Genomic DNA, 17,382 nt, shown 5'->3' on the forward strand with positions numbered 1-17,382 from the left:
ACATAATACTTACTGGAATAATAAATGCTTCATATTTTTTATATATTTTTTCCTGTTTCTCTGGATCATCAGGATACATTTCACGACGAACTAGAGTCAATAACATTAATCTTCTCAAATCTAAAGCTAACTGTGATTTAAGATCTTGAACTGGAGTCTGTTAAAAAAGTAATAAAGTAGCAATAATAATATTTACACACTCAATTAAATAAGAGATATAATGAAACTAAATGTTTGCATACAAATGTAAATCATTATATACTTAAGTTAAATTTTTTGTCAGATAAGCGTAAATTTTTACATCAATTTGATGTAGAAGTTTTTGTAATGGGGAAGTGTAAAATATGATACAGTATTGATTATCCAAAACAATTGGGCAGAACAATTTCAGATAACCTTTTTAAAGAAAGAATAAAAAGATAAATACCTTAAAAAAGGTAAAAACATTAACTTTAATTATAGTACAATAGTTTAAAAAAATTAAGGCATAGTAATTTAATATACTTGTAGACCCGATGTATACAAGGTTTCTATTAAACCTGTTATCCTTGAGTGGAATTTTATATACACCGGTGTTCTTTCTATGTCCACTTGATCCTTCTCATTCCTAAGCATTTTGAATGTATCAGGCTTACATCTGTAAGTGATTTCTACTTCATACTTCAATTTCTCAATACAAGAATGCATATGGCATTCATATGTTATAATAATACAGTAGGGAGATGTATCTTTCTGTGGAATAATTTTTTATTGGAGTTCTATTCAATTCATCCTTGAGTTGGTTTCTCTGTTTGTTTGCCATTTTATATATTAAGTCTTTACTATAGCCATGCATTTCAGAAATCTCAGCCATTCTTTTTATTTACTTCTGCTTGTCTTGCTCTTTGTTACAATGTGTGTGGGCCCTTCTAATAATAATATTAGTGCAAAGTGCAATAAGGTTAGTATGTTTTGTTTATAATTAATGCATTGTTTAGTGGATTGTTTTGAATAGTCTCATATAATAAATATATTCAGAAATGTAAATATCATGAAGTACTGTAACATCAATAAAAACATTTTTGATGCTTGAATACATTATCTTCCCACAGCTGTATGTTTAGTGATAAAGATATTTATTTGCAAGCTAACTTTTTTGAGTTTTGATGAAAATGAGATAAGCATTGCATTAAGTAGCACATTAGACTCAAGCAAAAAAGTGGTATAATTATCAATTTTAGTAATAAAAATGTTAAATCTAGTAATCTAGTAAGCTTTGGTAAGTAAGTTTGAGTATGTGAATTAACTCTGAAATTAAAGTTACATTAAAATATCTAATGATTCTTATAAAATATTATAAGTTTCTACCATCTTTTGAATTGAGATTTGTTCACATGGCTAATTGTATATCATTGCAAAAGATTTCTGTTATTAGCTATAAAGGGAGAATTTTGTTTTGTGTGCTTAAAAGACAGAGACATGTTCTACTTAGTTATGATAGATCAGTTTCAGTAAGGAAAGATAGAGCAAAATGGGGCATTTAAGAAATTTATAACTGTTTTCATTAAAATAAAAAAAAAAAAAAAAACATTATTAAGATGGACTTGTCTGTTACTTATGTTATATACCATGTAGTTTAGTTCTTAACACCTTAATTAATAATGTGCTAAAGATATCTTTGAAAGTCCTGTTTTGCCCTCATGGGCAAAATGGGGTATGTAACTGTATGGCAAAAACATTTTGTTTGTTTAACATCATTTTATTAAATAAAGTTAAAGATTTATTAAATAACAGAACATATTAAACATAAATCACTTTTTCACACACAATAAATGAACAATCATTTTCATCTGTCCCATTTTCATTTTCATCTGTTGCATCATGTGCCCAACTATGACATTGAGTGCATGCAATGTAATTGTGATGTAGCCGAACTTCCTATATCAAAATTAGATCTTAATATTAATATTGTCCAAGTTACATAACAATCGTTGTTTGTAGCTACCTGAGAAAGTCTCCCATTACATTTTCTCGAAGGCAACACTATGCTTTCTCGTGATCTATTAACCTCTGGATGGCCAATATCGTCTGTGGATATCACTAAGGAAAAGCCAGTCATCATCAATCCCTCTGATCAGGAGAGTCATAACTGATCCCTTCTAGAATATCATTGACCAGAGAGAAACAAATCCCTCCAAATAATCAAGATCAGTGACTATCTGAATACACTTTATTTTGATATCGCCTGATATTGGCCAGTTGCCCTCTATTGGATACTAGTTTCAAATGGATCATCAAGTGAACAAGCTGCATCAATTGACAAGAGCTCCATCAGGATATCCACTTCCACCACAAAGTATTTATTCAACTCGTGCCCGTTATGTGAATTTTCTCCTTTCTCTCTCTCTCTCTCGCTATGAAAAATCTGGAAATTCTGTATCTTCTCAACTTTTTTTTTTATTTGATTAAATCATTATTAATTGTTAATTAATTTAATTAAGAGTCTGAGTCACTTCCATATGCTGTCTCTTGATTGGCTGACATTACGAATCGGTCAGTCCACTTATGGAGCTGCTTGCACAACAGTGCGACATTTATAACTGCCATCTCAGCTTCCATGTTCCCTGAAACACAGTGGTGTCAATCCTGACAAGGCACTAAAGATGTGTCGACCCTTAGGTCACATAATCTCCACTCACAGATTCAGCATAAATACCACAATAATACAGGCAGCTTGCAAACATGGAATTAAAATAATGTCTTTTGGTGAAATATACAAAAGTCCTCGTTCACTTTTCATCTGCTATCTCTCTGATAAAGACTCATTTCCATCTTTAGCAGCCATGTTTAAGTTCAGTGGAGTATTGAATGGTCTAGGAGGCATTGAAAATACAATGTTCAATGTTGTGCATAATGAGCTCTGCCAACATAGGTGATAGAGGAGAACTCACTGGCACTCTCTGTATTTGTTTATATAGTGTGCCATTAAGTTGAAAATAACTGTTTTCAGTTATGAGAAAGAGGGCTTCACATAAATGTATTATGTGTGATGTTGGTAGCCTGAATTGAGCAGCAGTGTATTTGCAAGCATGACGGCCTTGAAATATGGTACTGATGGACACAAGGACTTGACATCAACTTTTTACAAGTTGTATGAATTAGTGGGAAGGTCTTTTAGTTTATTAAAGATGAATGCTTTAGCTTCCATGGAGAATGTGGTTATGAATATGGAAGGAGGTAATAAAGTCGTAATTTGTTTAGCTATCGCAGTTGATTTATTTGAGTTGAAACAGTTGGATTTAACTGGTCTGTTAGATTTTCATTCAGACTAAATGGCCCAGGAGAGAGTGGATTCTCAGTGACTGTTGCAGGTGCAAATTTATGAGCTTCAAAAATGCTATTTCTCAGAGAATAGATTCCTGCTTTTGCAAATCCTATATTTGCAACTGGAAGTGTTTTAAGATGCTACTAACTGCTTTAAGATAAGCTTTTGCAACTAGCTCAGCTGTCTGATATATAGTCACTGTCCATCCAGGATGTTCATGAAGCCAGGTTGACACTTCTCTACTGGAGTATGGGCAAAACAAAATACTACCCCATTTTTCCAAGCCACCCATTTTGAAAAAGCATTTACCATGTGAGAACTGTTGCAACGTTTTAAATGAAACTTAATGTTTCAAATATTGTATAAAATTCCTATCATGCCATTATTGTATGCTTTCAATATTTTTGTGAAGAAAAATAGTAAAGAATACAACCTTATTCAAACACCATCCTTTCAAATATGACTACTGTAACCTTAAACTGAAGCTGTGAATGCATGCTAATTGTTGACACTTTCCTTACACAGATGGATGTAACTGTTTATGAAAAAAGAGCCAATCTCATTTTTCCCCACCTTCCCTTACAGATTTAAGAAAAATATTTTGTAGCTTTCTATTTCCCTCTATTTAGCAACAAGTATTTCTGGAAATTGACTAAGAGGTTTCACTGTAAGTTTAAGGGGTAAAAATATCCTGACTTTGAGTTAAAGAGTTTAATACTAACTTTTCTCAAATTTTTCTGTGGCCTTAAATTTCCATTTATTAAGCCATTTCTCAAAAATCTGTTTACAGATTGATTATAAAATTGTATGGTGCTTTTGAGTGTGTTGTGAAGGAACTCGTTAGTGTTACTGGCATTCTGATTGGAACACAATCAGTTAAAGGATGTTAACATGAGTAGTAATGGCATGGTGTTGGGTTCAACATGAAGCTGTAGTGTTTGTTTATTTTAACTACTTGTATTCATATGAAATATAAGAGAAAACAATGATCAAGGACATATGAAAAATGGAGAAATCATGAAAAAATAGAATATTGAGTTAACGAGACTGTATTACATGGAATATTCTATACACTATGCCCAGGACATGTAGACAGCTTCAAGTTAACAAGTTAATGCAGTTCAACTTAACAAGGTTTTAAAGTATATAAAAAAGTATTGCACTATCTAATTACACATAAAACAGTAAATCAAATCTTAAAATTAGTCAACTTTTTAACTAAATTCAAGAATGATTATAAGAAGTAACATTTTCCATCCATAAGTGCTTTTTAATACAGAAAAATACAGAATATAAAATAATATGGTATATCTAAATACAGAAGCAAACTTTACATTAATAGAGATAAGAAAATATTTAACAAAAATAAAAGAAAATCATAAAGAAAACTAATAAAAGGACTGAAAGATAAACAACAAAATTTAGTAACTGATAATCTGAATAGTTTCCATGTTAAATTTTAAATAAACATTAACCATATCAAGATTCAAAAGAATGAAGTTTAATTTTCAGTAATCCATCTGAATAAATGATATTCTACATTTATTTAATAACTTTTGTTGTTTTTCCTGTAAGTATTGAAAAATTTTCTCTATAAAACAGAATAAATAAATAAATATATATATAATTTAATTGAATTCACCCACTTACAATAAATTCTTAAATTAACATAATTTCACTCTATTAGCATTTCAGCAACTCAAAAAATGTTTATCTACAAATAAAGTTTTGACTTCTCTAAAATTATAAATTAAAAATTATTTGGACTATAATTAGGCTCTTTCAAATTATTGGACTATAATTAGGCTAAGTTAATAATTAGATATGAAGTAATACAATAAAAAGTGGTACTGTAATAAATGTTCCATTTTGAGTAGAATAGATTTTTTCTAGTAAACAAAGATGGGTTCAATCTCTGATTGTATGCAAAAATTTTATCATCATCACTCTTCTTTAACAAAATACCATAAGTAATTCACATACATTTACAACAACAAATAAAAAGGATAACGAATTTCCAATTGTAGAACAATTCAAACATCTGGTTTTAGTGGACCATTCCACTGTACTCAGAAAATAGAGGTTAAAGTTTAAGGCATCTATCCCTTTAAACGGATGCAGTCCTATGCAAAGACATGCTAGTTTGCATATCAAAGAGAGTATACAGAGATTTCAAAGTCATTTAGAAAATTAATTTGTTTTTGTAAATAAATTTTATTTTATTTAACTTTATTTAGTAAATTATGCAAGCTGACTGTACTAAATAAGTCTATTTATGTATATAAATATAGGTGGATCAAATGAAATGGGGAAAATATAGAATTCTGACATTTATAACTGTTTTGTATTCATAATGTATATAAATAATATGATGAATAAAAATGCATATTTTTATGTATATAGAAAAAATGACTATTTTAAAAAAATATTAAAATAAACTATTCTTTAATCAAATACAGAAAAAAGTTAATTAGCACTGTAGTAATAGTAACTGTACATTTTCAAGTTATTTTGATTGACTTCTTACAAATTATATTCTTTTCTGTTATTACATATAATAATAAATTTATAAAAAAAACAACAAGATATATTTCAAAATAATTCATTCAATAAAAGTCCGAAATATCTAAACTTAATTCATGTTATCAAGATTTGTTTACCATAAATTGCAGCATATAAGTCAAGCCTGGAAAATTTCTAATGTGTGATAGAAATACCATTTACCATATTTACATTACAGTTCTAGCATACTGTGGATTTGAGAAATAAATACATACCTTTAAAATATAATTATCAAATCCATAATGATCATCAATCAATTTCAAAGTTCTGGGTGTAACAGTGACACGCATATATTTATCTAATATTTCACTGTAGACAATTGTACGAATTAACTGTGGAATCCACCAATGGGCAATCCTTAAAATATAATTTATAACTGATCAATTTATATTCAATTTTAAGAAAGATTTTTATTTATGTTTCTAAAAATGATATTACTATTATGTTTTTCTTGTATAAATAACAACCAACCTGATATATTTCTAAACAACCAACCTGATATAGAATTTCTAAATAATCTGCCTAATTTTTATCGTAGCCATAGTTCATCCTGATAAAAATCTGGTAGTTCATTTGGAAAAAATGACTTTTCTTTTTTTCAATTTAATAATAAAATCATATACAGGTATACCTTACCATTTTGAGTTAAGTTGTTCTCATACAGATTTAAGAAAAATATTTTGTAGCTTTCTATTTCCCTCTATTTAGCAACAAGTATTTCTGGAAATTGACTAAGAGGTTTCACTGTAAGTTTAAGGGGTAAAAATATCCTGACTTTGAGTTAAAGAGTTTAATACTAACTTTTCTCAAATTTTTCTGTGGCCTTAAATTTCCATTTATTAAGCCATTTCTCAAAAATCTGTTTACAGATTGATTATAAAATTGTATGGTGCTTTTGAGTGTGTTGTGAAGGAACTCGTTAGTGTTACTGGCATTCTGATTGGAACACAATCAGTTAAAGGATGTTAACATGAGTAGTAATGGCATGGTGTTGGGTTCAACATGAAGCTGTAGTGTTTGTTTATTTTAACTACTTGTATTCATATGAAATATAAGAGAAAACAATGATCAAGGACATATGAAAAATGGAGAAATCATGAAAAAATAGAATATTGAGTTAACGAGACTGTATTACATGGAATATTCTATACACTATGCCCAGGACATGTAGACAGCTTCAAGTTAACAAGTTAATGCAGTTCAACTTAACAAGGTTTTAAAGTATATAAAAAAGTATTGCACTATCTAATTACACATAAAACAGTAAATCAAATCTTAAAATTAGTCAACTTTTTAACTAAATTCAAGAATGATTATAAGAAGTAACATTTTCCATCCATAAGTGCTTTTTAATACAGAAAAATACAGAATATAAAATAATATGGTATATCTAAATACAGAAGCAAACTTTACATTAATAGAGATAAGAAAATATTTAACAAAAATAAAAGAAAATCATAAAGAAAACTAATAAAAGGACTGAAAGATAAACAACAAAATTTAGTAACTGATAATCTGAATAGTTTCCATGTTAAATTTTAAATAAACATTAACCATATCAAGATTCAAAAGAATGAAGTTTAATTTTCAGTAATCCATCTGAATAAATGATATTCTACATTTATTTAATAACTTTTGTTGTTTTTCCTGCAAGTATTGANTACAAGACCTGTTTTGGTAAACCAGACTTATTTCACTTTTTTGGACAATTACAGACAAATTAAATAGTCATGTAGACTCTACAACATTCAAAAACTTGATGGATTACAAACCAAAATGCAACAAAAAAATTTTTAAACATCACAAGATCTGTTTCAGGTTTAGTATTCAAAAATACTAAACCTGATTCTGCTTCAGGTTTAGTATTAAAAAATACAATGCTTTAAAATTCCATGATGGAAGCATGTTTATGAAATAAATCAAAAACATTTGTTCATTTATATCTTAAACTTCTCTCTGGAAGTGTGAAAATAATTGATTTTATGTAAATATTACATATATGCTATATTTAATTTATTTAAAATTGCTTTTAAATTAACTTTCTTTAATTTTTTGTTATAATGAATAGTTTTTTTCTAGCACACTCCACTATAGTGGTAAAGTGCTTATGTTAGGACTTTTGTCCATCTGTCAGATGACCATGCACATAGGTAACGAAAGTGAAGTCACATTGCACAAGTGTTATGTTCCATTCAATCCATTTATTGTGCATGTCCATGTGCATGCACAACAACTACTTGATTCCAAGAATTTATAAAATTTATTTTAGACAAAATTAATATTTGATTCACTTTTGTGGAGTATACTATCAGATCAGCTCGACCAAGCTTATTATAAGATGGTTTCACCAACAATAAAAGCCAAAGTAATTTGCTTCTAAATATAAATACAATAGTACCTCAGGATACGAAATTAATCCATTCCTAAACTGATATCGTATCATGAAAATGTCGTAAGGTGAATCATTTTTCCCCATATGATTACATGTAAAACCAAATAATCCATTCCCAGAAAAACACACTCAAATTAAAGCTAAGTAGTACATTAAAAAAAAATAATAATTTTAGTAAGGGAAACACTGAAAAATGCATTTTGTAGATGTAAATGTATAAATAACCATAATAGAATAATAACTAATAAAAAGTGTAGTTTTATTTGCACTTTACCTTTGAGGATAGACAATGATGGAGTTGTAAACTGGTGGCGGAGGAGAGGGAAAAGGGAAATGGTACTAAAACTTAACTTACATAACATAATGTAACAATAACTTAAAAATAACTTAACACTAATTATTTTATCTTTTCTGTTTTATATAATTTTTAAAACTTTTTTATTCACTGCTTTTTGCTTTCTTTTTTTCACTTCCACCAGCACTTTCACTGGATAGAGGTTGCTTGGTAAAGTATCTATCCAAAGATATTTGGCTTTGTCTACTTTTTAAATGTTTCTAAAATGACTTAGGCAAATATCATTAAACTGAGCAGCAATACGGTCAGTGTGAACCTTTTCAGGATGTTTCTTTTCAATAAAATCAGTCACTTTCTGATAATACCTCAAGATTTCCTTTATCGAGTGAGATCCTTCCACGACAAAGCAAACACCGCAGACTGAGACTGATGAACAGAAGGAATACATGATTGTGGCAGTGGCGCTGTGAACTAATGTAACGTCATATGGTGAGTTTTTGTTCATACTGTGGAGCAAAAATGTGTTCGAATTTTATGTCGTATCCTGAAAATTTTGTACGCTGAAGCATTCATATCCTGAGGTACTACTGTATTTGTTATTTAACCTTACAAAATCATCTTATTTTATAATGTATTAGAGCAAACTACATTCACAAATAAAGAGTCTGTGATGTACTGTAAACATCGCCAAATTGTAAACATGTATATTTGCAAATATTATGTACCAGTACATGTATTTGTAAATTTAGATTACTTTTTTTTTCTGTACTATTTTTTAAAAATTTATTTGTTTGTAAGCTTACAATAGATTCTTATTAACCATATTATTAAAAATGCATTTATAAATAAAATACAGAACTGGGAATGGTTATTTGTGGTTTAGCCTAGTGACAAGTAAATTTGACTTATGTCACCTCTCCTGGAACAAATTACCAACGTAAGGCAAGGTATACCTGTACTTAAGAAACATTCATATTGAGGTAAGGATAAGACATGACATTTCATAATATAAAATATGAATAAGAGAAGATTTTCTTGTATTGATTTTGTTCTTTTGGTAAATATTTGCCTTACAAATCATAAAAAGTTTTTCTCTACCTATAAAACTTGCAATCTTTGGTATATTCCAATTTCTCATATCAATTGTTTTTTACATGTAAAGTAACATATAAAGTAATAAACAAATTATAATTACAAAATAAAGAAAACTAAGGCTCAAAACAGCAATTTCAGCAAAATCACAAAGTTCACTTAGGATAGAAAGAGAAAAGCCATCATGAAGGAAATCTCAGCCCGCAAAAAAGTCCAAGTTAATTTTCAAGAGAGCTCCTAACCTGTACAAATTATTAAGGAATGACAAAGATAGCATAGATAAAGAAAAAAGAGCAGGAGTATACACTCCTGCTCTTTTTGTGCATTCCTGCTTATATGGAATCCTGTATGGATTCCATATAAAAATTGTGAACTAGACATTAATAAAAATTATATTGGTGTCACTAATAGAAGTTTAGGAGTCAGATTAAAAGAACACAAATACAATATCAGCAAGGGATCTAATGCCACAATACTATTGCAGTTGGCGCAAGTTGAAAGCTCAATCGTCAAATGGGACGAAGCAAGTATTATTAAACCAGTACATTCACCAACATTGGTGATTTGCGCTGAAAAAATTGAAATATATAAGAGCAGATTGCATGATGCATGCATTAATTCTAGAGATTCTGAAAGGATTGCCTTCGGCCTGGAAATACTTAATCAAACGATTAGACAGCTCTTAATTTAATGCCTTGATTTTAGTATTTTTTTGCATATCTTGCATTTCATTGAATTTCATATAATGTATTATTATATAACATTTTAATATTTAATTAACCTATGCTTATTTTTTTCATATACATATTTTGTTATTTATAATGATAATTTTTATTTTATTTTATTTTTCTTTATACATTTATATATACACTCTAGCTGTTACCCGCAACTTCGTCCGCGGAGGTTTTGCAAGCAAACTCCATTTATGTTCAATATTTCAATAACCATAGTAATTGTTATATAACACCTACCGCTGAAGAGAATTGCTGAGAATCAAATGAACTATTTTCAATTTGATCAATTTTCTGGAACGTTTACAATCGTTCTATAATCGAACCAATATGCAATCCAAATTCGAATTTAAAACGTTCGAACATTTTTAAAATCGAAATAGATAAAAATATTTATAACAATGTCTGAAATGTTATCAATTTAATACACCTAATACTCAATGAAGACTAAACGTAGTTGAAAACAAAAAATCGCATCTAAAATAGTACAGTAGAAGCCGTTCTTCTGGTTAAACCTTAATGCTCTCCCTCTCCCCCCGCATGGGAATTTCGAAAAATCCCTTCCTAGTGTGCGTTTTCAAGACGTACTCTAACTGTGTACCAAATTTCACCTCTTTAGGTTCGGCGGTTTGCTCTGGGCGATGATGAATCAGTGACTCGGTCAGTCAGGACAAGTAATTTTATATATTTAGATAACTGTACATATATTTAATTTACTGTAATATGATGTAATATGTTATGTAAACTTGTATTTGTTACTCAGAGGGCCACAATAGACAGTCATGAACCACCACTGGTATGAAATAAGTGACTTTGTTTGCTTTTAAATATATAGATATAAATAAATTAAATATAATTACAGTATTAGATATACAAATGTATACAAATAAAAAACTAAGGAAAGTAGTAAATATATAAATGTTTACTTCTGCAACTTCGTAATTTGTTTAGAATTTGATACAAACCTTTATCAAATTCATTATTATGAAGAAAAATTTGTTGAATCATAATTGCCCAATAAATATAATACAAGTGATAACTTTTATTGTAAATATGAATGATATTGAGAAGTTGGGCAGTTTCTGTAATATCTTCATCAGTTGAATTATTTGTTTTGTGGTAAATCTGAAAGGAAAAAAATGTACATTATAAAGTTTATGATAATTATATATATTATTTATTAATCATATTAAAATTATTTTTAAAAAGTCCTATCTTTTTTAATCAAAATTAAAGAGTTTGTTCATGAGTTCTCACTGAATTTATTTTCAAATTATGAAGTAAATAAATAAAACAAAGAACTGTTTAGTTAATAAATTAGAGTGATGTTCTACAAAATTGATTTTTAACCAGCTTGTCATTTAAAAAAAAATGCTAGGTTTTTTTTTTGTCTATTTTTATTATTATTTATGTAAAAATCTATAGAACTTAAACATTATGTTTTGTTTATACATGTAAGGGCGTATTTGATGCAGCATTGACTTGCTGAGCTGCCACCAACTCATAAGAAGTTAGAATGCTGTAGAACAGCAATTCTCATCTGTTAAATGAGTTGCTCTAGGCCGAGGATGGTCAGAAATTTCACCAAAAATATGTTTTTAATAAAAGTGTTGGCTCTAGGCCAAACCAAGCTGCCACACGATTTATTTATTTATTGACATTGTGTCAAGTTTGAAAATTTCACATGAAGTAATTAAAGAACTTCCAAATTTATCTCCTAGGATATTACCATATCAAACAGATTAGTTTCTTTCTTATTTAAGAACATTATATATATTTTTAAAATTTAGTTACATTTATAAAACTTTATATATTTAACTTTTCTTTACCTCAAGTACTTCCTTATCGATTTGTTTCCATATCGAGCTACGAGTGACACGTGTTAGTTTTAACTCTTTCATTGAAATGGACAGTGATTTTTGAAAACTGTCTATAATTTGCTGGTAATGTCCTTTTCTAGAAGAAAACATTATAAAATGTATCAATATGTAGTTTTTCTTCAAATGTTTTGAATTAACGTAATGTTGAGAGACATCAGAATATGATACAAATATATAAAACAATTTAAATTTTATAATAATCCTAAGCTCAATGAATGAGCACATTAACAATCAAAGAATCATTACATTTCACTAATAAAAACTTTTCTAGGGCATTGCTGAAATATTTGGCAAAGATTTTGGAGAATATTCTTCACACCAAGATGTAAAACTTACTGTTTGAGAGAGTTCTTTTCGTGACACTGGTGATGGATGAGAGTGTACAATACTACAGACTATCAATATTTTTGTCTCGATATACGCGATACTTGCCATCAATAATTTTTCATTTTGATATTGTCGATAATCGATAGTTTCCGTGCACTATATCAACTATGACGATTTCTGTGTTTGACTGAGTAAATATCTGAGAATTAACTAGAACATATACATGAACCTAGTTGTTCTGTCTCACATAACACAAAATACAAACATATTCTTAAAAGTAGTGTCAGTGGCCAGATGGAAAGTGACAGAAGTAGCCAAATCTGTTTAAGACAGTAGCCAAAAGCAGACAAATGATATTCCACAACAAAATATTTCCAGATTTCTATTCTTATAAGATTTTCATCCTTTACATATGAGGGGATATGCTCTCAAAGTTTATTGAAAATTTCAGAAATACTGGTATTTTGATTAAATGAAAATTAGTGATTTGTAATAATTTTGTATTAAAATAGGTACAAGCTGTTGCAATTTAAAAAATTTAGACAAATTTTTATTAAAAAATAGTCTAAGATAACAAACTTCTCCACAAGAAAATAGTTAACTAGATATAGATTTAATAAAATGGTCAGGACAATAAGTATAAACATAAAACATTTACAAAATTTTTCAAATAAACAATACTTTAAAAAAGTCTTTGCACTTCATCCCTTTCACACACTATCAGGAAATAAAATCTCACATTATTATCTGATGGTGTGCAGTATTCCTGATATTTTACATATTGAGGCAGATGAGAAGTCTCTAAAGAAGCATCCACTCCATCATGAAACTACTATTTCCTGAAAGAAATGAAGAAGACACTTATTTTAAAGTCTTGTCTATTTGAGAATTTTTGTAAATTTTCTAAATTTAGAATTAATTAGATAATGATCACTTTCACTTATAAAGAATCTAGTAATAGTAAATCCTGGCGATCTGGTCTCTTATGACTCATATTTTTCCTACTTCTTCAAAGAAACAGACATGCAATCACCATTTTGTTACTGACAAAATGTGAAAATTGTCATTACCAGGTGGCTGCTACAACCAGGACAGGAATTTTTGAGGATGGGATGAAGCACATTATGTGTTGCAATAAGTGCTGAGTGATTTTTGCTAAAAAAAAGTATTTCCTGCATATAAATCCTGTATAACTTCACTTACACAATAAATGTATTTGTCTATGTTATTGGCTTGTAAAGTTACTCTTTGATCATATGTATATAAATTATTTACTATAATTACTTCAATGAATAACAACACTTTTTGGTTTTTAATCTTACCCTTTTTTCTTCTGGGTTTCTTTAGTGATAAGATAATCTCTCCACAAATGTGGTCTTAAAGAATGAGGGAAAATAATAGTATACTTTTTCAAAGATTTTGTTAAATCAGAAACTAATTCGGGACTATCTTCAATAAAAGAAGTCATTGCCATTCCGATTATCTCGGAGGAATTTTGGAATCCTCTGCTTCTTTTGTAACTTGACCCTTTATTGCCATTCTAAAAATATTAAATTAAATGTTTATCTGTAATAATTTGATATAAAGTTACGAATCCATTATATAATGAATTGAATAAAATATAAATAACTCATTCATTTATCCATGCAGTTTTGTCACAAAGATATTTTCCTTTTAATAATATTTTCTAAATTAAATTTAAGTATAATATTTACAGTATAAAATATGCAAACATCAACACAATTATTTATATATTAATAATACCTTTTTTTAATATAGTTTTTATAAGAACTAATTGAAAAGTCATGTTGAGATTTACACAATACTCAAATAAAAACATATTTCTGTAGAAGACAAAAATCGAAGAAAAGTTTGGAATTTGGCTCGGCTATTTGAAAATACTGAGCCAAGCCGAGGTTTAGACAAACAAGCTGCAAGACGAGCAGTGAATTTGGACCAGAACCAAGCTAGGTTGCATTGCCGCAGAGTCCATTTTTTAAATTAAAGTTGCATTTATGATAACAACAGATACACAGTATGCCAGATATGTTTTCATTTATATATTACTAAAATGAGAGCATTCATATAAAAACTACTTGAGCATTGAACAACTGAACTATAAACTCTAAGTCAGAATGACATGCAGTTCTTTTAACCTAAAAATTAGTAACTTTTAGATTAAGAGAATTATAAAAAGATAATAAATAATAATATTTTAAAATGATACAAACGACAAGCACTTCTAGCAAAAGTGTACAACAGAGTCCGATAATTCAAAGCAGACGGGACCAAGGCTACCTCGGAATATGGACTTGAGTCAAGCCGAGATTCCGGACTCCAGCCAAGAGCCAAGCACATATTCAAAATCCCAAGCCATAGCTCGGTTCATTTGTTAGAACTCTAAGTCAGAGTAACACTCATATATTTATTTTCTCACAATATTCTCAATAAAAATCTCATTTCTTACATCATTAAAAAACTTTAAGAAACTCAAAGTAATTTAATTTAATTAATCCAAGAAATTTTAAAGAAATTAAAATAAGTTGAGATATGCATACTATTAAATTCAATTTAAAATTTGTGAACTATTATTCAAAGATATATCATTGGGACTGCTCTAGAGCTGGTGTTGCCTGTTAGTCTCGAACCAGAACAAAACACAAAGGGGAAGGACATCCAACATTAGAACGTAGCCAAGAAAAAGCAACAACCCCATAGAAAGTAGGATTAATGATGTTAAAGAGCAGATTTATTCAAATTAGCATTAGAAAATTTTAAGCAAAGAATGAATTCTATAAATTTTTTAAGGTATTAATTTCAATTTATTTAAGATAACATAAAATTGAATAACTTCAAAATATCTATTATGATGATGATGATATCATTAATTATCTTATTTTTTTAAATAACAATCCAAAAGTTTTCAAAAATTAAATTTCATAAAAATTTTCTACATATTTAAAAAAAAAATTTAAAAAGCAATGCATCTTTTTAATATTGGATTTTTAAACCTGAAGATGGCCTGTGAATCAGGCTGAAAACGTTTGTTTGAAATAAATTATATTTCTCGGCAAGGATAAGGTGTTAGTTATATGTATAGTGATTTGCTGAGTACTTTATATTATTGGATTTTTAATTCAGAAAAATTCAGAATACATTTATATTATTATTTTACTTCTACATTTTAATAATTTATTCAGTAAATTTATAATTTGAAAATGTTTTGATATTTAAGATATTTTAAAACATTAAATATTTGCATTATCGTAATATATAATTTTTTCTTTTCATTTAAGTTATTTTTATTTCTAATACAATCAATTTTAGCCATAATTAGTATTGTAATTATCACAATATAAAAGTGCAGTACTCTAAATGACTTTAAAAGTAGCTACATTATGAGCTACTTTTCCTACTGACTTCCTATAATAGCCTTATTTAAAATCTTCATTTGTTTCGTAACTTGTACTGTAAATTCACTTGTTTTTCTCACTGGTGGCCGAGTGGATAAAAGTCACCAAACAATTGATAGTCAGTCCTGAGATTTCATCTGACCAATGAGCTGGCTGTTTGGAGTTTTTCAGATTTTCTTCGTGTGCCTAAATAATGGCTGGTTACCCAAAGAAAGACTTTCAGAGAGACACCACTCAAGATGTTTTGCCTTATCCTGTCGACCAAACCTTTCGTTTCACTGATTTTGATATTCTGTAAGATTTTTCCTTCAATTAATTCTTCTTATGTCCTAATCATATTTATAAACAACTGCCTTGTTTAATATTATGTTGCAATCATTCTCATTATATTAAATTTCAATTTTTATAATTGACAAGTATTTAATATTTATGCAATTTGTATTAGTTTAATGTAAAACTTCACCCAATTGAATATCTTCTATTGCAATAAATCTGTTTAGCAATACATTTCTTCTTTGACCATATTTGTAAAATGCATAGCATTTTCATTTCTCTACAAAAATAATAATTCAGTAAATTAAAAGTTAATTTATTGCTTGTTTTTGAAATTAAAATGTAGTACTCTCTTAATAGTAATTCCAAAATGAACATTAACTATAGTCAGTAGGCATCAGTACAGATAAAAGCAATTTTCCAGATTTAGCATGTTTTTGATGTTTTAACACTTAAATTTTTTAATAAATGTCTAATAATACTATAAGTTTTTCTGTTCTGACATTGTCTAATTTTATAGAATTACTGTATTTGTAGTCAGACAAGGTAAAATGAGAAAAGAGATACTTTTTTAAAAACTCTCATTATAGCAATAAGCTTCTCTACTACAATATTTTTTCTTGTTCTGCTAAATATCTCTATAGAGGGTTTTGACTATATATGAAATCGTAGAAAGGTCATTTTTATATGTTGCTCATCCACAGAAATATAATGAAAGATCACACAAGCATTGCTTAGCTTATATAACTGTAAAGACTTCCTTCAAGAGATTAATAATCCATCGTTAGTAGCCACCATTAATAATGGCTACCCAGTACAAAACAATCAAGGTGACCAGTGTTTTTAATGCTCTTATAGAAGAGATGTATCAAAATGTTATTTTTATGGATTTATAGGATTGACAAGCGTTTTTCAAATACAGTCGACCCCCGTATAAGATCATTGATTATTCCGTTTTATATGAATTCCATGTTGTACAAGTCACTTAAATTTTACAAATACGTGAGCCGTTCACAGCCCGGTACACGTATTTGTAAAATCTAAGTGACTCGTACAACATGGAATTCATATAAAACGGAATAATCAATGATCTTATACGGGGGTCGACTGTAC

The 17,382-nt window shown here is 28.6% G+C and overlaps 1 protein-coding gene across 2 annotated transcripts in view; it reads right to left on the reverse strand.

Annotated features, from left to right (window-relative positions):
- The window catches only part of LOC111641337 (39S ribosomal protein L28, mitochondrial-like), a 35,701-nt gene that overhangs the window by 8,232 nt on the left and 10,087 nt on the right, over positions 1-17,382 (reverse strand). For both annotated transcript variants that reach the window (XM_023387472.1, XM_023387473.1), the window contains 2 exons: positions 6,082-6,223; positions 14-157 (listed from right to left, as the gene is read on the reverse strand). In XM_023387472.1, coding sequence (XP_023243240.1) covers positions 14-157; positions 6,082-6,223 — 286 coding nt within the window. The remainder of the gene's footprint in view (positions 1-13; positions 158-6,081; positions 6,224-17,382) is intronic.

This window comes from Centruroides sculpturatus, unplaced genomic scaffold (assembly GCF_000671375.1).
Source record: "Centruroides sculpturatus isolate CEXI.00-Female unplaced genomic scaffold, Cexi_2.0 scaffold1544, whole genome shotgun sequence".
NCBI classification, from domain to species: domain Eukaryota; kingdom Metazoa; phylum Arthropoda; class Arachnida; order Scorpiones; family Buthidae; genus Centruroides; species Centruroides sculpturatus.